Here is a 22723-nt window from a genome sequence, read left to right as displayed (position 1 = left end):
CTCTTCCAGCGCTTCTTTTCTCAGCAAACAGACCCCCTGCAACTAAGGTGGATAACATGATAGTTTGTAATTATAAAGATTTTTTCTGAACATGAGGTCTGTGCCATGCACTCTTTGAAAAAATTGTGAGAGGAGGAGCTGGGAATGCAGATTGGTGGATGATGTTTGGAAGGAGGGCCTTGGTAGGATGCAATCTTGTTCTCTTAAAGGTCACATAGAGTGGTCCTGTTGCACATAAATGTTAGTTATGGAGGTCTACTTACATATATTAACTTGTTTTTATGGTAAAAAACCTCCTAGTTTCTGTAAACGAGCCGATAGAAATCCTCTTTTCTGACGCTGTTTTTCTGCTGCGAGATTTCAGAGTGAACTTTCACCCCCAGAAGACAGAGTCTTGTGATTGGCCAGTACTATCTAGCACATCCGTTCTCAGAAGCGCAGCGCCCCCCTCTGGAACGGTGGATGCACTGCTCCTCATTATCAAAACATTGTTTTAACAGTGTTTAAAAATAGCTTTGTCACGACTCCCCGCCGCAGTCCCTTTTATGACTTTAAACCGGTTCACAGACCCAGAGTCAGAATACACTGTTGCTCGTGAAACACCTCCACAACGGACGTTATTTTTCTTCTGCGGTTCAATGTATGCAACCGGATGTGCAACATGACGCAGATACACACCAAAAAAACAGCGTTAATAGGAACTTCCGGTCTAGTTCCGCTTTAATGCAAGTCACCAGTTAATCCAGTTTAAGGTGATGCACATGCTTCATTATTCATAACCAAATTGCCCAGAATCTTTCCTACCATTTCCTCACTATGCGCCGGATTGCATTATTTGGGATTTTCTCCTTTGCTACTTAAACATAATGTTTCTGTACATCGCACAATTATGTATAGAATGGTAATTGCAAAGAAAGTGATTTTAAGACTCTGGAAGTCAGATACTGTGCCTCAGTTTAAGACTTGGTTGAGTGAGCTCACTCACAAAAAAAAGAGGGGGTGGAGGTGGGGTCCAAATTCTATGAACCTTTAAAATGTACTTGAAAGTTACACAATAGTTACTTTCCCTAGTAACTAGTAACTTTTAAAATGTGTAACTCAGTAACTAATTAAGTTACTTTTTTGGAGAAGTAACTAGCAACTGTACTAATTACTTTTTCAAAGTAACATTTCCAACACCGTTTAACACACATACACAGTGTGAGTTTGAAAGTACTCACATCTCGCCATTCGCCAGTGCCAGGATGATAGTTGGCCAGAGCAATGGAGAGAGGGACTTTGTCCTGGTAAACAAGTATAAACAGCACTCCCAGAGCAGATGTTGGACGCAAGGTCAAATGGACACTCAGGTTATGTAATTCTGAAGTGAAGAGCAAACAGAAAGTGAGAAACGCATGCACTTTATCCACAAACAGGAAGGACAAATGTTGACAAAAGTGTAGTAAATGACAAAGTCAACTTGCAGTCATACAAACAACTGTAACATTGACTAATAGCTTCAGGAAGAAGCATTCAGGCTGATTTATGCAAGACCCCAACATGCAATGCACAACACAAACTGATTGTACCATAGCTGATGTTGAAGAGAGCAAAGCCAGTGCCGGGGTAATATGCTCCTTTATCCTCAGAGCTAAAACACTGCATGTTGTCATTAGACTGAATGGTTTCTTGTATCGAGGTGTCTTCACCCGTCAGCCACCGCCATTCCTTCATACAGCCATCTAGACGTGGGTTTACCTACCAAATGATCAGAAATGTCAATAAATACAGTAAAAATGTATAGAACAGATGGCACATATTAAAGAATAGCACAAGCCCTTTGACACTTGATATCAACATCTGTGTCTACTGATCTGACCATCAAGTGAACAGTTCAGATACACCTAAATTCACACCCCTCATTTCTGTTTTCACAAACCACTCAGATAGGTTTACTTTAAAAGGAGGAAGGAAAGAGAGAGAGAGATCTGTGCATTCATTCAGCAGCAGTGCACCACCGCTGCTAGGTTATGGAGCACTGCTGCATAAATGTTACACAATCATTAGTAAGTAGGGGTGTAGAAAAACATTGATACACTCAAATATGGCTTGCTTGACTCGCCTCGCACAGCACGACAAAGTTGTGTTTCCACTAGCATAGTACCTAGTAGCAGGTAACGAGGTTCCAAGTGAGCTGAGTAGGCACTATGCGTGATGTCGTCAGACTGCCGTCAAAGGAAGAGACGTTTTTTCCACGTCCTATACGGCAAAAACCATTGTCTTTTTGTCATAATCTCCTTCCATGATTTTAAGGCCATTTGACTGTCTCGGTGCTGTCGGACAGAGGAGTCATACAAATGCTTGAACAAGCGGACCTGCTCGGCCAGCCTTCCATTGAAAATGAAGAGTTGGTGCCGCAGCCGACAAAATTACAAAAATTCAATAGTGCGCGCCCTAGCGCCGCAACACCTTTTGGAGCCGGCACGCCCGGTCCAACACAGGATAAGATGTCATTTTTGTTACGCATTGGGCACACTACTGCGACCATTAACCTATCTTAAAACAACACTGATAAGGAATGTGTCCCTCTTTTTGACACCATTCCTCAAACACCATCCACTTGACCTGGTGGAGGAGGCTCTTGCATTTTAGATAGTGGCAATCCCACAGTGATCAGATTGCAGCACTCAGGTTCAAGGGGGCGCCGGGCAGGACATTTGAAAGGCAAACAAGTGGGGCGAATGGGTAACAGCCAGCTGTGGAAAGAGGGGCTGTCAGGCTGCCCTCTTCTTTTTCCTGGCCAGGGTACTGGAGGCTGGCGCAGTCTGGACCGGCAAAGCTGCAGCTGGGAGCCGGCTCTTCCTGAACCAGCCACGCCCCGGCAGTCCGCTTACTGGAGGGAGTCAAGGTTGGGTGAGGGGTCAGGTGCTTCGGCATTTAAAACGCGTCGCTTGGGAAGCTGCCTGTGCAAAGGTTTTCCGTTGCACAGGAGGAGAGGGAGCTGGGGGCTTATGAGAAGACAAAGCTGGAGTGCCTCATCTTCCTTCTTCTTGGCCTCATATCGATGCCAGCACAGAGCCAAAATGCCCTCCAGGACCACAGGCATGTCCAAAATGTCATTCTTTTCCCTGTTAGACAGGCAAGATAGGTTGAGCCACCGCACCCGTTCCTGGGTGGCCATGGTCCCCATCAATTTCTCCTGCGTTTTGCTGCATTTCACTCTTGATAGGTCGCTTTTTCCGTGTATTCAGATTCAGCCTAGACACTAAAACTACAGTGAGAGGTGTCAGTTTTATGTCATCATGCTGGTAGAATGTCAATATTATTATGAAAAGCTCTTCTCCGTCTATTTTTGCTGAGAACTGTGCACATCATGCCCGAAGAATAAGTGAGATGCCTGAGGGTGTGCAGAGTGAACAGTCATTTGCAAACATGGGCACCAAAATAAAAAGCATCCGAAACACACGATGCATTCAGTGTGAACGTACACAAATGCTACCCTGATTTTCACTTTTTCACTATCTTAACCGTAGTCATTAAATCAATGTTTTTAAGCTACCATGGAAAATTTGCTACATTTATAGGAAGTCACATTATTTAGCTCCTTGTTATTACTACCTGTACTCGAGTCGAGTTGTGATCAGATCATTAGAGATTGATGTTAATACCAGGTGTGAACATGGCTACACAAGCACATGCAAACAAACACCTGATTGACAAGACCATCCTCTTTGAAGGGGACTCCTCCCACGGTGAAGTTGAGTTCATGCATGCCTTTCTTCACTGTAAAGAGATCACCATTGACTGCAATCTTCATCACAGCCTCCCTGTTGATCTTGATCACTAGACTGCGGCCCTGCTCCTCCACAGAGATCTGACAACAAAACAGGACATTTGACAAACTTTAAATCAGCTAATCAAGCTACTGTAGAGGCTACTGTAGTTGACAGTATACTTTTTTGAAACCTCAAACCTTTCTCCATTGGCCATCATTCACAAGCGGTCCACTGCTGGTGACCCTGCTGACCGTGCCATACTTCAGCTGCAGCTCCAGCTTCCCATGATGCATTGCCAGCACAATCCAGGAGCTGTTTAAGTGACCTCCAGCAAAGAAAATTACCCCCTCAGGGTCATAGGTGCGGAAGTCAAACTCTGCTGAAAAGCTGGAAAAAGGTGTGGCGGTGGAGTAAGATGAAATGAATGAAAATAAATAAAAATAAAAGGGAAAAAATAGGAAATCGTAGATAAGAAACAGGGAATTCCACCAAGTGACCAAAATAATTGTCTCTGTAATCCACCCTAATAAAGAGGGTAGCATTTTCATTCCTGCCAATATTAGAAATTAGTTTTAGAATTGACAGAATCTGTGACTATATGTGGGTAAAACAAGTTTTCCTTTAACTTATTCTCACACTGTGGTTGTGACCTGCTATTTCAGTGCTATATATGTTCTCACTAAACAAACAAGAACTTAAACAGGATTTGTCTGAAACAATTTATTCCACATTTACATTTGTATTTACATTTACCGAAAAAAGTTTGAGTGAGTGTGAAAATGTTCCCACTTGTACTGAGACAGCATTGGGATATTTTATTTGCTAAATAAAAATAAATAAGATAATAATAGAAAATAATATTTTACTATTCATTGCAGTGCTAAATTGAAGTTAAAGTATTTCTTGACAAGCCAACGATCAGTGAACTCTGAAGAAGGACTTCTAATGTACAAACAAACATGTCTTCATTGTTTTATTTTCAATATAGTAGAAAGAAAAACTAACGACAAAAGAACAATAATGCTTTAATTTGTGTAGCTTGCATTTTCAACCCAGCTTAAACTATTGCCCATTCTATGCACATGAGCTGGGCTGCAGCATCCAGATCCAGTTACAAGGCTATTATTATTAGTAGTAAAAGTATTGCCATTATTGTTATGCTATGATTAAAAGTGATATCAGGATTAAAAAAAATTTATAATCTATGCTACTGCTTATACAAATGACAGTATAGCATTATAAACTGCTCTATAACTTATATTACAATTGTTATATATCTGCTCCTGGTCTCTCTCTTCTGCCTGTACCTCGCCTCCCTCTTTCCCTTTCTGTCCCCCATCTCTCCTCCGTCCAACATTTTTACTTTCACCCTAACCAGATGAGATGCTACATATCTTTGAGTCTGCTTCTGCCAGAGATTTCTTGCTGTTAAAAGGGTTATTTTTTCCTCCACTGATGCCTAGTGTTTGCTCATTATGTGAATTGTTGAGTTTCTCTTCTCTCTATAATATTGTATAGTTTCTGCCTTACTATCAAGGGTGCCTTAAGACAATGTGTTGTGATTTGTGCTACACAAATGAATTGAATTGAACATGCTTAGGTTTTCAGAGTTACTGTTGTAAGTTGAAGTATCATCAAAATAATCTTGGAAACATTATTTGAAGTAGGGCTGCAACAACGAATCGATAAAATCGATACAAATCGATTACTAAAAGCGTTGGCAATGAATTTAATTATCGATTCGTTGAGTCGTGAGATTAATATGTCACTCCTTTGGCGCGGAACTGTTTACAGATGCTGACTGTTTCATGCCGGTTCATGCACGCCCACAGCGAGCCTTGTGTGCGCGTGAAAAGTGGAGCGAATAAGCGGTGCGGGAAAGTTTTAGAGTAAGCGACAACTTATATTTTAGACTTGAAACATGGCGGAGGCGGAGAAAAACGTTCCGGCCAAAATCTTCTAAAATGTGGGAACACTTTACCATTCATGACCCTAAAAAGTGTGTTAGCTGCAATCTTTGCAAGAGCGAAATGTCGTGGCACGGGAGAACCACGGTGATTAACCAGCCCCTAAAAAGAAAACATGTCGGAGTCATCCGTGACAAGGAAGGGAGTAAGGAAGTAAGGACATGTAGCATGTGTAAAACGAGTTTACACACTACAATGATGTAATAATGTAATGAGTTTACATTAACCCATTGCCGCCGGGAAAGCATTGCCGCATTTCTACCATTAGAGCCGGTGTCGTGCCAATGTAAGTATCCCCGACAGAAAGTGTTTCCCCTGGCCATGGCCGCGGAGGCGGAGAAACAGTGGTGCGCTTGCTATTATAAAACTAACAACAATTGCATTGTTTCATGATTTATTTTATGTATACTTCACATAGTACTCTAACCTTAGGTATTATGAACAGCTTTGTTCTATTCTAGCCAAAGATTTGGGGGGAAACACATTATTCAGACTGTTTACCTGTCTGCCATGATTTGTATCCCCCCATATCTTTGACTAGAAGAGAAGAAAGCTATTCATAATCCCAGAGGTTATAGAGTAGTATATGAAGTATACATAAAATAAATCATTTGATGATCAGGTTTCATCTGTCCATTTTGAGGGGGGATACAAATTATGGCAGACAGGTAAACAGTCTGAAATAATCTGTTTCCCCCCATATCTTTGGCTAGAATAGAACAAAGCTGTTCATAATACCAGAGGTTATAGATTACTATGTGAAGTATACATAAAATAAATCATTAAACAATGCAATTGTTGTTAGATTTAATTTACTTGGGTGAAAGCAAGCGCACCACTGTTTCTCCGCCTCCGCGGCCGTGGCCAGGGGAAACACTTTCTGTCTGGGATACTTACATTGGCACGACACCGGGAGAGCGGCTGCACGTTTTATTCTCTCATAGACGCCAGTAAAGCGGATACGTCAGTTTTCGGGGGTATAAGGGTTCCTCGCGACATTGTTTTGAAATTACTTCTCATAAACATTGAGGACTTTGACAGCGGAGATATTTCTGAAGGCAGTGATTTTGAGGAGTTTCGTCTTCGATTACGTCATCGTTGATAACTTCGAGCACGCTGAACAAATCGACCGGGATTTATGGTTAAGACATAATTATGTTTGAAGACGACGAGGTCGGCGATAATGACGACAAATACCACCGTAATCGAGTGTTTACAACCGCACACCAGGGGTGACAGTGGATTTACCTGCAGATGCCACAGCGCTGTAAGCTCTATCACCGTCACATGTGAAGCAGACTGTTACAGTCATTACATGCTGTTCTTGTTCTTCACAGTCCATCAGGACTAAATCAAGGCACTGACATAAGTTGATATTACTTTATTTTCTTACTTTTTTTTTATTGAAAATAGTTATTCACTGTAATTTTACATATTTGTATCCAAATAAACTCAATTTCACAGGAAAACCACAGGTGTGAGCTCTCAAATACTTTTTGCATTGTGTTCCTATATCTGCTACAGAGGCTGAGAAATCACTCATTTAGTTGCCATTGAAGCTCAGGTTTTAGAGACATTTTCAGGTCGTAATGGGTTAAGTAGGTGTACATTTTCTGTAGTAAGCAGGTGAGCTTCAAGTGAGGTAGAACATTTTGTCGTCAGACAGCGTCAAAAATCAACATATTAGATCTACTTAAATTAGTATAAATAAGTACATGTTTACTTAAACCTGTGTGAGTATAAATAAATGAATTAATGAATGAATTAATGAATTAATTAATGAATTAATGAATTAATGAATATTATAAAAACGTGTCTCGTCTGTAAATGTATGTATATCATACATTGTATGTTTTTTTTTGTGTTATTCCAGTTATGTTTTGATTTTTTTTATCATTTTATATTACTTTTGATAGCTCAGAGACGTTGGAGCAATAACCTGTTGTTTTTGCATTTTAGTCTGTGAATTTGAAATGTTCTGTTTTTTAATAAAGATGTGGCAATTACAAATGTTTCTTCTTTTTAACCGATTCATCAATTACTCGAAAAAATAACCAACCGATTAATCGATTATTAAAATAATCGTTAGTTGCAGCCCTAATTTGAAGTTTGAAATTCTACATTGTGTCGTTATAAGAGTTTGTGGGGATAAAAGTGGAGAAGAGCATCAGAACAGAGCAGTAGGCTCACCCAGTTTGAATCCTCCGACGGAAACGCAGCCTCACCACTGGCACGCCACTGAACATGCGGCCCAAGTAAAGAGAACGAGGGTTCTTCCTCAGAGAAGGCATCAAACAGGGAGAGATGGCCTGAAGGGGGAAACATTATACCTGGGCATTAGGTATGCTACTATGTCATCACAACCAGATATAGTAGGTGCACAATAATTGCAGCTTAGCTTATCAGTATGACAGAAAGTTGGGGCAACGCAATGTATGTATCATTATATCATAATAATGTGTTTGCTAGCATTAGCACTCCCCCCCCCCCCTTTAATCTTTGTCACCATAGAGACAAAGGCATGTATTCTACAATGGCCTGATCTCATGAGCATGAGCAGAGAGGACTGCCTCCTTGTGGAGTTGTGTGGTACTTTTTTTTTAAGTTTTCCCTACATTCACTGTTGTGAGGCTATTCCCGGCTGTATAACTTGTAATTATGTGCCTACCTTTAAACCATAAATAAGAAAACTTGCTCATCTGTTGGTTAGTGCAGGACAACTTCTGTTTCCTCCACATCAGAGAAAAACATGGAGCTGCATCAAATCCTATCGTTTTATGTGAACATACGAGACATATAGGCTGCAGCAATGGGCTCAGACATGTCTCCTGGCTATCGTTCTACACGCGCATATGTCTTTGTTGCGTTTACCCACAATTTCCTGCTTTGTACCCACAATGCCCTGCGTTGTAGTCCGCTTCCTGCATTTGGTTCGCTTGAATCATGTTGTGGGCTGCTTATTTCTTCTCAACGGGAAAAGAATATTTGTTGCACAGCTGGAGAATTGTGTCCTTGAAATTGCGAGCACAAATGTGTCTTTAACAGCTTCATAGTTTAAAAGGTCAACATCATTTAAAGTTAACATCTAATGTAGCTGGTTAGACAATAGACAACGTGTTTCACCTTACAGCTCCTCAGGTCTTCTTCCAGCTTCATGTCCTGCCGACCATCACAGAAGCAACGGAAACTCCCTGGAGTGTTCAGACACTCCTCTGCACAGACACCTGCTAAACACTCATCCACATCTGAGAAGTGGCAGAGTAGAGAGATGGAATCAAAGAGGGAGAGGATTAAGAGTTATGAAAGAGTTACAGAGAAGCAAACAAAGTCACATCAGTGGTGGAAAGAGTCAAACCATGACCTCTAAAGGACCCATAAAAACATTGTAAGTATGTAAGAAAAACATCTGTTTTATCATGAAATATAAACATGACTTTAGTGCCGTGGACTGTATCTCCCAACACTATGACCTTACATGGCCATGAGAACGTTGGCTATAATTACTGTTAATTCTCTGAGGAGGGACACTGAGGTTATGAAAAGACTGGTTTCCATAGAAAAACAGGTCACAAAAGTTATTTATTTTGTATTTTATGTTGTTGGGGGGGGGGGGGGGGTGATTACTAATTACTATTATTATTATAAAATTAATTATTGCTAAAGGCACAAAGACAGACTGAACAGTGGACATTGAACTGTTACCTACATATATAGAATGTCCTGAAACATTTCTGCATTCCTCTCCTGACCCCACAACACAGCTGCATCGAGTCCCGCTGAGACTGAAGCTGCTACTCACTCATTTTTCACTAAGTATGAGTATGCATGAGTGAGCATGTGTTCCAGATATTACTCAAGTTGAGGGGAACTAAATCTGTTTACACAACCATATTATGGGGACTTGTCTTCCTTATGGGGACATAAGCAACCCTGGATTTCCACTGGACGCGGAACGGCCGCGGCGCAGTTCTGCTTCGTCCTCTCCCCAGCGTCAATCCCCACCGGGCGCGTTACGGCAGCGGCGCGGAGCCTTGGGAGCCGGCGTTATTCACAGAAGAGTGCGCGATAATCTCGAACGGACGCGAGTTCGCCAGATCCAGCGATAGACTGTGTGTATAAAGTAAACAACAACAACACAGCTTCTTTTCATTCTCCGACGTGGAAGAACTGTTGATCTAGTGTCATAAATGATTTTATGTTTCTCCACTTTAACAATCAGTCTCTCGTCGTACATTATGACTCTCCGAGACGCTCTGATTAATTGACTGTTTACCTGGCATCAGCGGTGACGACGTAATGTTGATGTGAAGTTGTGACAGGCGATATAACCTGCGTATTGTGTTTTATTTTGAAAGGGGGGCGGAAATGTTTTACTTTGATTCTGTGTCGCTTTTCCTGTCTGTTGCGATCTGCTTCGTCGAAATTTACGAGGTTTAGCAGCGGCAACGGAAAAAATAGAACTGATTCCTATCGATAGCGCTGCGGCGCGGCGAGCCGCTTCTGGGCCGCTGCTGAGACGCTCCGCAGCGCGGCCGGTGGGAATGCTCTCATTGATTAGAATGGAAGCGTTCCGCGGCCGTTCCGCGTCCAGTGGAAATCCAGGGTTAGTCAAAATTTAATCAGTTGTTCCTGGTCCTATTGCGGACATTTCCTTAAAATTTCATCCAATTCCGTCGGGGACTTTTAGAGGTATCGTATGTTGGTCACTAACAGATGGAGGCGGAGGTCAATTACATTTTAAGATGAAGGCATGTTTTATGTTTAGGATGAGGTTAAGGTTGGGTGAAGGTTAGCCAGGAAATTAATGGAAGTCAATGTAATGTCCTCTGAAGTCATGGAAACCAGACTGTGTATGTGTGTGTTTGAATGTGTGTTTACACACTTACCAATACATCTCTTCGTTTCATTGTCGTAGACATAGCCGGCATTACACAAGCAATCGTAGCTGCCATCCTTATTCTTGCATTGTGCTGTTCCACACACAGCTGAGTCCTCACATTCATTTACATCTGAAAAGGCACAACATAGGGTCAGCTGGACAGAGTGAAGACTCAAAATCACCATAGGCCCAGTTTGGACCTGGTATAAACATCCAAGTAATGTCTGTTTTTTTAATTTCATCAGAATTGTATACGAGTTGGGAACCAAATTGTATACTTTCTATACTTTCTTAATGATTGAAATTTGGCAAGATAACCTTTGACAACCTCCTCTTCCTATAAACACAGCACGTGTGACTGAGGCACATTTCCCAGTGAGGTAATAGAATATAGATAGAATCTAATACTATACATATGTGTGTATATATATGTATATATATATATATATGTATATATATATATATATATATATATATATATATATATGTATATATATATATATATATATATATATATGTATATGTATATATATATATATATATATGTATATATATATATATATATATATATATATGTATATATGTATATATATATATATATATATATATATGTATATATATATATATATATATATATATATATATATATATACATATACATATGTATGTACCAAATGTACCAAATGTCTTATTATTACTATAATGAAAAAATTGCTAGCATATATATGTATATATATATATATACATATATATGCTAGCAATTTTTTCATTATAGTAATAATAAGACATTTGGTTGTAACCAACACATTATTAAATGTATTCCATTCAACATGCTGCTTTGGGGCTTTAACTACTTATTTACTTAACCACTTCTTCCCTGACCCTCTTTTTGGAGTCCCTGCTCGAAAATGACATGTCCAAAATAAATAGAGTAAATCTCTGCAGTTACAAGCTCTATGTGGATTATCATGGTATCAAAATAAAGATAGCACTTGTGAGATTCCACCAGAGGTGTAAGTTTCACTGTAGGTGCCACTGTGTCAGAGTAAATGTACATGGAACACAGCATAACTGAAGGATTTTTTTCTCTCGCCTAAAAAAATATTGCATTTTAAAGCAAATATCACCTTTGCAGTAGGAGCTTAAAAACACATGGAGGTCATGTAACAACGTGTGGACATGAGCTGTGCAAAGTCTGATGCTGTTGAAATGAAGCAGAGTGAAATTACAGAGGTTTTAGTAAAGAGATGTCTCGGCGTTCTCTCTGTTGGCACAGTTTGGCACCATCTGTGCCATTTGAGATTTCTTAGGTACCAAATTATTAAAAACCCATTTAATGTTATTTACTAGGGCTGTAACGATACACAAACTCACAATTCGATATATATCCCGATTTTTGACCCACGATTTGATACATTCCACGATTTTTTTTTTTTTTTTAACATTTTATTTAAACAACATTTACTTATATAACAACCTTATGTAACAATTAATAACAATAATTTGGAACACTGTGAGCAGATTTGAACATAAATAAATAAATAACCAAAGATTTCTCTCTTTTCTGTAACAAAATAATACTGTTGAAAAATACAAAGTAAATGATCAATCAGACCGGGATTTGTTCCCAAAGCATGCTGGGAAGTGTAGTTCTTCATTAGAAGTGGTTTTGTTCTGGTGGAAATAACTTGTTTTGATAAACAGCAAAGGTAAGACAACATTTCTGCTTGTATTTCTTGAAAGTCAGTTGTTGTTATTTTGGGGCTGGATCCATAAATCTTGGTCGTAGAGTGATAAAAATGGTACCGCTGGAATCTATGGGTTTTCCGCTGTCCAGCCGGCACATGTTTTTTGTTTGTTTACATAATCATGCTGACGCTCTGGTGCCGCTTTTCAATGTGTGCGCTGTAACAGGTTTTTTCGCTCCTGCTGGTTTGATCTGTCGGTGTTTTAACTATGTTTCGTGAACATTAGAATGGTTTATATGAGCTTTAAGCTGAGTTTCTGACCTTTCTGTGGGTATGCAGCATGTCTGTGTTTGTTAAAGTTAGACATGGTTTTATGACGCTTTTGTCGCTGCGTCTGGCGCTGCCCCCGGTCCCGGGGGCAACAGTGAAAAAGAGGTTAATTTTGGATTAATTTCTCTGTTTATTTTAATAATAGATTAACTTTGCAGCATAAACATGTTTTTATTGTGAAGTATACATTATTTCATATCAAAACAAGTACTTTTACTATAAATATGATGAATATCTTTATTGTGATATCATGACGGATTGGGAGTGTTCAGACTTGAACTTGGATGGAAGTGTCATGATCTGCTCATTTGTACCCATAATCAATAGTAAGAAGCGGGCTGCAACTAACAATTATTTTCAAAACTGATTACTCTGTCAATTGTTTTGTTTCCTTTTTTTTTAACCTGTCCTGTCCAGTACCTTGGGTAGCACTATGGTTGACTGCATGTCTGTTGGTGTTGAACAGATTTTGCTGTTTGCAGGGCGAGTAATTACGGAGCTGTAATGCCCGTCCTGCTATTTATGTATTTTTTTATTGATTTATATATTTATTAGGTTGTGTGGGAGGACCGGGCCAGACAGGGGGGTGGGGGTGAGGGTGGGTAGACAGACAAGGGAGGTGTGAGAGAGATGGGGAGAAAGAGAGAGGGAGGGAGGGAGGGAGAGAGGGGGAGGGAGGGAGAGAGGGAGAGAGAGACACTAGATAGAAATTAGTAGCATAACACACTAAGGAAATAATGATAACGTTACAACATTAAAAACACTGATATGCATTTGTATAAGTACAGTACCATTAGAATTGGTTAACAACCACATATAGAAAAGGTGATCTTGTTTATAACGGCTGTATCAGTTTATATTGGTTCTATCATGAACCAGAGTTTGTCTGTGTGTGTATCTGTATGTCTGTGCATTCGCGCATCCATGTATATGTATGTGCGGAGGTTGTCACTTGGTGTGGTCGGAAATCCGTGGTGACTCTGTCAATTGTTTATTGTGTCAAAACCTCAAATGTCTTGTTTTGTCCACAAAGAAAATTATTCAGTTTTAATTATTTCTTTGTTACGTGGAGCAAAGAAACCAGAAAATATTCAAATTTAAGAAGCTGAACAATCTGAGAACTTGTTTATCAATAAAAAGGAAAACCTAGTAGTTGACAATTAATTTAGTATTTGATTAACACTGATTTATCGTTGCAGCCCTAGTAACAAATAATAAAATGTTAAGCGGGGCAGGGATAATATACTGTAACTGGAAAAAACTCCTGACATTGAAGTCATACATTTATGAGGAAAAAAATACTAGCAACAGTGACATGAATACAGTTGTTCCACTGTGCATCTGTGGTTTGTGGCTTACCATTACACATCTGGCGTCCCACCAACATGTAGCCTTGGTGACAGGAGCAGCGGTAACTGCCCATAGTGTTGTTGCACTCATGATCACACCCTCCGTTTCTCTTGCTGCACTCATCGACATCTGTAAGCAGGAAGGCACTTGTGTTATGACATATTAACATATTAATTCAGGATAAGGGTGTATTTAACGCAAACTGATAATACAGAATGTGAAGTTCTGAAAACAAATATGAATTGTTTTCACACAGGTTAAAATGTCAATACTATGTCATTGTGGCTGAGTGCTGCTGCTGATCGTGTAGGAGGAGTGTGGTTGTCAAGTGGAAAAGGCTCAGACCAAGTCAAATTGAGACTGCCTTGGTTTTCTCTCACAGTAAGGTGGCAGGGTGAGTCACAGTGGAAATGTGTGGAATGATTATTGAGCCATACATCAGTTTGTCTGTTAAGTAAAGCTTTCCCGACTCACTTAATATTTGTTAATAGTTCCTCTTAAAAGTGGAACCTTTGCTCTTCCTTTCACTTTTGTTTCACACATCTTTTCGCAGCAAGCAGCTTTGAGGGGACGTACTGATTCCTGTTGTGAACTCTGTGACCACTGGTCCTGTACATGCAGTTTCCTATTGCCCTGACAAACCATTCACACATCATTAATAACAGCAACAGCTGGTTATTAAAGATGCATGGCACTGCAACTGTGTTTCAGCTCAAATGAATTCCAGTGTATATTTGAATGGTTGTTTGTCTCTATATGTGGCTCTGCGATGGACTATGTGCAGAGCCCGGTCAATTGAGATTGCCACAGCGCCCCCTGCTACACCCATGTATGTGACCTACAATGATAAAACACAATAATGTAATGTAATAATCTCTCTTTTAATTTAATCACTGTCTGTGGCCCTGTCTGCGTTTGAATCCTTTGAGGTCCTGGCCAATCAAACCTATCAAACCTGTGTTATACAGTATACAGCCAGATTGTTTTCAGTTTTTCTTAGTGTTAAAATGTGTCAATGAAAGCTGAAAGACTCACACATACACACATACTCTTGCCTCAGAATCCATCACCAGATTTATCCAAAGACAAGACAATAACAGGGGCACAGTGAATGGTAACTGTAAAACAGTGCATTGTCACTCTTAGGCTGTACTCATTCTCACTAAACGTATTTGTTGTGTGGTGTACGTGGTTGTGTCCTTTGTGATGTCTGCAACTCATTTTCACTATCGATTGATCTGTTGATTATAATTGCATCGTCATGTATTTGCTGGTTTTATAATATACTAATGTACTAATGCCAAACTAGGGACTGGAGTTGTAAATTAGCAATTGCTGTAAACTCTTTGTGCAGCACGTCAGCTTTAACTATGTTAAACTCCATTATCCCTATTAAATCAATTTAATTACTTTTTTTTCATTTATTTTTTTTAAACATCACTGGAGGACATCAATTGTCAGGACAAAGGTTAAACTGATGACACTGATCCGGAGCTGCAGGATGTGACACTGAATGACTGAGCAAAAATGCCACCTCTGCTGAGTGAGCATGGCTGTACCTTCCTCACACCTGGCTCCCATCCAGCCTGTGAAACAGTGGCACAGGAAGTCGCCCTTTTTGTCCTCACAGCGCACTGTACCTCTGGCATTACAGGGAGAAGGAGAGCACTGGTCTGGAATATCTTTAAAAGAAGACACATAGAATCAAGAGTCTGTGCTGAATGCATACAAACCGAATGTGTAAGGAGAGGAAGGACGTCTGTTTTATTTTGCATACCAGGAGCTCAATATAAAGAGCCTGATGAGATAATTCAGTCCTTCCCAACATACCTGACAACAAGCTTGAAAGAACTTTGTACTTCTATTCCTTTGTCAAGTATTTACACACTGCAATCTTGTGTGAGTGAGCATATACATATTTTTTCTCTCCTCTAACAGTTTCTTTTTTCCAAGAAGAGCAGTTTGACTTCTAAACAAGTCTGGGCATGTTTGCTGAAGTTCAGACAGACAGAAAAGGACAGTGCCTGGAGATAATGAGGGGGACAGGAGAGAAACCAGTTCACATGGGAAACAGAAAAGATAAATTGAAAGCAACCCCTTCTTCATTTGATTATAATGGCACAATTTTTGCACTGTTTACAAGAATATATCATTTATCAACATATTAATACCATATATAGCAGGTTCATGAAGATTTTAGTGTATGCAAGTTATTATTTAGTTTCACACATTAAGGTGTCCATAAGTACATTGGGTTCATTCATAATACTATGTTTTCATAATCTACCTCCAGACGAGCAGTTTCACTCCATGTGAGATGTAATCAGCATCAGTACTACCCTAACCTGAAAATCTACATCAAGTAATCATGCAGATTCATTGGTCATGCATGTGTTTGTATAAATAGGATGCTTAGTAGGGATGGTTTGATACCACAATCTTGGTAACCACTGATACCGTTATCAATCTCATACAGTCATTTTAGACATTTTAGACTATGAAGCTGTTAACAGCCTACAATGTGACTCAGATAAAATGCTAGTGATAATTACACTTCTACAGTCATGGTCAGGCATGCAATATGTATGATTTATGGATGGTATCAGATTTTACATTTTTATCAGTCGATAAATCCTTTCCTCAACTCCTCAAGAATTAATTAAAATTATTCCTCAATATTTTCAATGGATCCTTGTATAGAAAATGTCAAGTCATTTCAAGTAACTTTTTTCCCCCTCTACAACTGTCAAATTCAATCCAGTGATTTTGACCAGTATCAGGCCGATACCGATGCCGAGTATGCCGAGTATCATATCGTCTCATTCCTAGTGCTTACTTTCAAAAAGTATTACTAATCAGAAACAACAATAGTGAAACGTAGGAGCAAGGATTTGTCATGAGACCAACAATGAGCTGAAATTGAAAGTAAATGTTAAATGGAGCTGGGAATGGGACCATATAGGATTTGATGTTCCCAAAAACATATTGTCATCCGTGATAACAGTTCAAAGTTATTTAACACAGATCCAACTGCATCATCAGGTAAAGGGAATAAAAGCACCCCTTTTCATTCTTAATACATACATTAATTGTATGTATTAACATTATATGGTTACTTAACCGTTTCATCTTTCCCAACTCACTGTTTCATTTCAAAGGAATAAACACTTTTTTGCATCCCCCATTACATTTGTTCTTATTTGTGCTTATATGTATTTTTTGGAACATGTGACTGAATGGTTAAATTAATAAATATACACATACAGTATGAACAAACACAACCAAAATAGGGTATTGAGAGTGAGGGAGATGCTGACTAATATGAAGAAAAAGATAGGTGCATCGTAATTTTAAGTGCAGCAGCTGAGTCATGGTAGCCCAGTATTCTCAGCTAATAGCTGTGAAGCCAGGTTGGTTCCTGATGCAGCTGAAATCATCTGCTCCACTGAAGACTGGCCTTCTTCTTTTAATATACACATTTTTATGTTCTTAAGCTCACCAAGACACTGGTGCTAGTGAGCTGTGACAACTAGAGGGGTATATTACTAGGTCACCAATGTGTGGCATCACTGTAGCAAAGTGCTGCAATGACACCTGCTTATATTGTGCACATACAGCAAGCAGACGCATGCTATTCTATACTCGGACTCAAAAAGGTGCAGCGCAGGATGTAGTAAATACAAGAAAGGCTGATAACAGAGAGTGGTTTCACAAAATCTATTAACTTGCCCATGATCCCATAATCAAGCCTTTAGATTAAGTTGTCAGACAGACAAGAGGAGGTTTATGAAAAGAGGATAAAACCTACTATGGACACATGTGATCAGATCCTGTTTCTTCTTTTCAGAGTCTCCAAACTTGTTCATGCAGGCTAGACAGAAACAAATTCAAATTAATGTTGATATTGCAAACATATCGTCAGAAATGATAATGTTACGAATAGAGAATGATGAAGGGCTAACCCTCAAAATTATAACTTACCTAAATACTTTGGATAAAAGTAGTCCTAAATCAGAGAGAAAGAAGAGATCAGTTAAATATGCAAAACAGAACATGATTATCTAAACTGATGCTTACAGTTGGGAGAATATTCCTTTTAGTAAGTAAAGACTTAAATAATAATAATTAGAAGCCAATATCCAGACTTCCTCCATTCATTTCTAAAATCCTGGAGAAAGTAGTTTTTACCCAGATTTTTATATATTTAGGGTTTTTTTTAGACAGAAATAGTATTCATGTAGTGCTTCAGTCCGGTTTTAAAATCTACACAGCACAGAATCTGCACTATCAAGTGTTTTTATTCCAGATTATTTCCTGATTTTCGGTTTCGGCCAAGAATTTTAATTTCCATGTATCCGTAGTTTTTAATAATACATTTTTAGCCACTGACTTTTTTTATTTATTGTCTTGAGCACTGGGTGGGCATTAAAGGACCAGCCCTGGACGGGTTATGTTCGTACTTGTTTTAGAGAGGTTTGTCTTAGCCTTAATGACTGAGGACTCTGTGTCCGCGACACAGAGTCATCAGTCAGTCATTAGTTAGTCAGTAAACCCCTCCACTGTGGGGCACCGCAGGGTTCCATTCTGGGACCCTTTCTCTAATAAGGAACACCTTTCACTCGGTCTGTTCACTGATAAAATGTGACATTAAGGCATGGTCCTGAGTTTCAATTATAAAATAAGTTATCTTGTTCTGTCTGAGTGGTGCTCTGGACATCCATCATATTGACCATAGCTCTTTGTGTAAAAAATATTGTTACCAATCATTTTCTGGGTGAGGTGTCTACACACAAGTTTTATGTTTTTATTTATTGGTTTGTTTGTTTTTTACTTGTGTTTATTTATCTTTATTTATCTAATACTACTTTACAGCAAATGGTGTTAAATGTGCTTCATAAATAAATTGGAATGGATAATCAAGCATTTAGTTTAGTTTAATATCAGAGCTTTCTGATCATACCAGTGAACAGCAAGTTATAAACAAAGCATGGATTTCTTTCCTACGTACTGTAGGAATGTGTGAGAGTAATAAGCAAGAAAGCCTTTATCAAATCATGTATGTAATATATATGTAATACATACAGAATATAAAAACAACAGAACCAGGGCAATCATTATGGATGGGATTCTTTGCATTTGGCAGCATTATTTGATTTTTGGTTTGTTTAGTATGCATATGGCTGTGGTGAAGAAACTATCTCTGAGTCTGGTAGTTTGTGCTTCAATAGTTCTGATCACTCTGTAATCTTTAATCTTGTTGTGTGCATTTTGTCTGATGGGAGTGGCCCATTGCCAGGGGCTTCCTGTGAACTCCCTGCATTCCTGATAGTAGGAGACAGATTCCACAAACTGAAGCAAAGAAGTGATCAAAGATCAGACAAAAGCTTGCTAAAAGCCACATGTAACATGACATGACAAATTTTGAGTGATTAGTACATTTGTGCTTGCTAGAGTTATTACTGATTTGTAACGCATTTGTATAAACTATCCTTCTGAAAAGTATTTAATAGAAGAGAGAGTAAAACTCTGATCATGATTTATCAGGAGTATCTGGGAACACCCCACTCTACCGCTCTCTGCAGAACTAGATATCTGCAGCATGAGAAAGTGCAGAGTCAGAGATGAGATGAGCTTTTTCTGAATGAATAATGCAGCTATGAATGAGACTGCAACTTTGTGTCACGACACGGTGGAAAACTGCAGGTATACAAACAGAAAATGCAGTTCATGTGCATAAAGCTGGTTGGAACTCAGCTGGAAGGAAATTCAGCTCACTTCATTTATATTCCTATTACTTTGTTGTTGAAGCTAAGATTTCTACCTCAGTGTCTTGTCAATATTTTGTATCTTAATTTGCTGTCGATTGTTTTCAATGTTTACACTTCTGCACCCCTGGAACCAAAATTCCCCAGAGTGAACTTCCTGAAGGGATTAATAAAGCTTCTACGTAATCTAATCTTATTTTACAAATTATCAGGCAGCAATTTGTCTCATTCACTTCTTCTCTGCTACAATTAATCATCAAAACTTCAGGCCTGGGTCATACTTTCCCTTTTCTGTGTCCATGGAGAGCCACTTAGAATTTCCACACCTGCATACGGTCATTGTTCTATTCTTATTAAAATGAGATTCCGCATAAATGTAGCATTCCTATTTAATATTTTATCAAAATTCCATTCCTGTAGCGGTAATATACATTTGCATCTTCACGTATTAGTTTAAGGTGTACAGACTTTGTCAAGCAAGCCAGGTGACAATGGTTAATGTCTTCTTCAGTGACTCCAAAACAAGAGCACACAATCAAACTGAACTAGAAAGTGTTGTGCTACTGAGGGCGCTTCCAACCTAGGATAGCCCAGGGGACTCATTCATCACCTTCATTTAGTTTGGTTCACTTTCACACTGCACTTTTGTGAGTGGACCAAACCACATGGACAATGCCACGCAGGTTATTTAAGTTTCTGATGGTGCAGTGGGTGTGCACGTGTGCATGGCAGAAACAGGTATGCAGGTTGTTGTGGTGAAAAAGTGTACTTATTTTGAAGTACTCACAGTCTCTGGATCATTTTCAAACACTTCTCTGGCCTCCTCCTTGGAGCACTTTTCCTCCACACACTCTCTCTCCAAATGTCCCTGCTTTGTCTCTTCAAAAACCTGATTAGCCCTCCTGTGTCTGCTCAGAAAATGGTTCGCCTCTTGAGGGGACAATGAGACTAAATATACAAAATAGATTGCATTAATGAATCTGCAGAGACAAGAGAAGGTCAAGTGCTCAGAGTTTAGCAATGTGAGGCTCCAAAAAACAAAAACATGGAATAGAGGTTACAACCATCAACTGCTAAAGCCACTTAGCCACAAAGTGAAAGCAACTGTAACTTTGAATAACTTGTGACTTACCAAAAAGCACATGTCAAAAAGGTACTCGCATTAACTTGACTGGTGTGAATTTTCATTATCGGAATAATCATGAATGGAGAATATGTTTAATATTTTATGCAAACTGACATATGGGCGACCTCATGATTACAAATGATCTTATCTTCTCATCACTTTTAAGCCTTCATATAATATAACATGCATCCTCAATCAAATGTTTTTCTAAGATCACATTTTGTTTTGTTTTGAATATATATTGGAATAATGTTTTGTAATTGTTATATCGTTAGTAACAGGTTTTTGTTACATTTTGTAACATGTTTTTATAAAGCTAAAACATTTTGGAACATGAGCATTTGAATGTGTCTAGAGGAATAACAACGTTAGTCACATGTTTTGTAACCCAGGAGCATTTTGCAACACTTTCTCGTAACGTTCGTGATGTTTTGTGCAATAATAGTTGGTCTGTTTTCTCTGTGGATGAGAGGTTGCGAAATATCAACTGGACTTTAATGAATCATAACAAACCACAACACAAATGTCAAACAGGAGTCTGGGGGCTGGCTAGCCACCTAGCATGCCATTGTTTACTTACTACCGTCGGAGCAGCGGACAGTCAGCAGGATTAACACAACTGTCGCTGAAAGAAGAGACTTTGTCGGTGTCAGCCCCATTGTTCGCCCGCTGTGTCTGCGCCAAGCTTCGCAAACTTTCTCGTGCCCAGTTGACGGCGTTTCTTCTCAGCCTCGTCTCTCAATGTCAGCGCTGTGTGCACCGAGGCTAACGGTACTGCCGAGAAACACTGCAGGTATTCAGGTAGTTCCGTCCTTTACTGGCTCTGAATGTTTGTTGATGCTGTTTAACCGCCGAAGGTTACGAGCTACACTGCCATGTGTTCCCCCCGCATGTCGGTCATAACAAGTTGAACCACCGTTCTCTTCTTTCGCGGTTCAGCTCATCTCCATTGCGGTGTTCGCTGTGTTCTCCGAGCCGCCTCCTCTGTCCCTGTCGTGGTATTAATTTAGTCCACTGTGTTCGGACTCTGGACTGCAGAGACACAGTGACACAGCTCACGACGATAATCCATTCGCAGCTGCTTCAGCAGGGGGAGTAGCTCTGGAATGAAGTGGAGGCAGGAATGATGCAGCTCAGGACACTCACATGGCCGGATTCACTTCTAAAGGTGGGCCCGGGCATGTAACTGCTGCTGGCCCCCCACTGCAGTACATGGGCATGGCTTGGAATTGTGACAGAAAATTACTCCAGGTTCTCATATTTTAATATTTGCAAAGAATACAAATGTTGGGGTACTGACTGAACAAACAAATAAGGAAACCATTGCCAAATGACCCCTGTGACATTGCTATGCTTCAACCAATTCATGTATATCAAGCCAGCACGTAAAGCAAGACATCTGCAAACAAGCATGTATGCAATAGAGTATGCAGTTTGACTGAAAACACAAAGTAGGGCCCACAAAGTGAATTCTACTGCTCAAAAAGACCTTGTTATTCAGCAGTTTGACAGGGTAAACTCTTCTCCTCCCCACTCACCCCTGCTTCGATGCTGTAAACACACTCCCTCAGTCAGGTTTGATAATATTGCTTTACAGAGCCTGACCTCAGATAAAGGATGCAGCATACAAATAATGTTACATCATCAAGGACCAACCATCACCAAATAGTAACCAGTACAGCTTAAACTTAAACTCACCATATACCAGATCTGCATGGGTTTGTGGAACAGTGGAACCACTCATATTTACATCTGAACATCTGAAGACATGGTGGTAACACTTTCCATCAAACAGACAGAACTGACTTCTCCATCCACCACCACAACACACGGGGAGTCTCCTGAGCAAGTTGAGGAATTAAA

General features: G+C 39.6%; 1 protein-coding gene across 2 annotated transcripts in view; it reads right to left on the bottom strand.

Moving 5' to 3' along the window:
• gas6 (growth arrest-specific 6) overlaps window positions 1-21919 on the bottom strand; it is a 31141-nt gene extending 9222 nt beyond the window's left edge. For both annotated transcript variants that reach the window (XM_083901142.1, XM_083901143.1), the window contains exons 1-13: window positions 21441-21919; window positions 20522-20682; window positions 17951-17975; window positions 17778-17840; window positions 15529-15651; window positions 13979-14098; window positions 10609-10731; window positions 8846-8967; window positions 7913-8031; window positions 3953-4142; window positions 3689-3853; window positions 1569-1737; window positions 1221-1360 (exon numbers count right to left, since the gene is read on the bottom strand). In XM_083901142.1, the coding sequence (XP_083757268.1) occupies window positions 1221-1360; window positions 1569-1737; window positions 3689-3853; window positions 3953-4142; window positions 7913-8031; window positions 8846-8967; window positions 10609-10731; window positions 13979-14098; window positions 15529-15651; window positions 17778-17840; window positions 17951-17975; window positions 20522-20682; window positions 21441-21519 (1599 nt within the window). In that variant the 5' untranslated portion in view covers window positions 21520-21919. The remainder of the gene's footprint in view (window positions 1-1220; window positions 1361-1568; window positions 1738-3688; window positions 3854-3952; window positions 4143-7912; window positions 8032-8845; window positions 8968-10608; window positions 10732-13978; window positions 14099-15528; window positions 15652-17777; window positions 17841-17950; window positions 17976-20521; window positions 20683-21440) is intronic.
• Between the last annotated feature and the right edge of the window lie 804 nt (window positions 21920-22723).

This window comes from Microchirus variegatus, assembly GCF_963457635.1.
Source record: "Microchirus variegatus genome assembly, chromosome: 14".
NCBI lineage: Eukaryota > Metazoa > Chordata > Actinopteri > Pleuronectiformes > Soleidae > Microchirus > Microchirus variegatus.
This window is presented reverse-complemented; position numbering and strand designations above follow the sequence as displayed.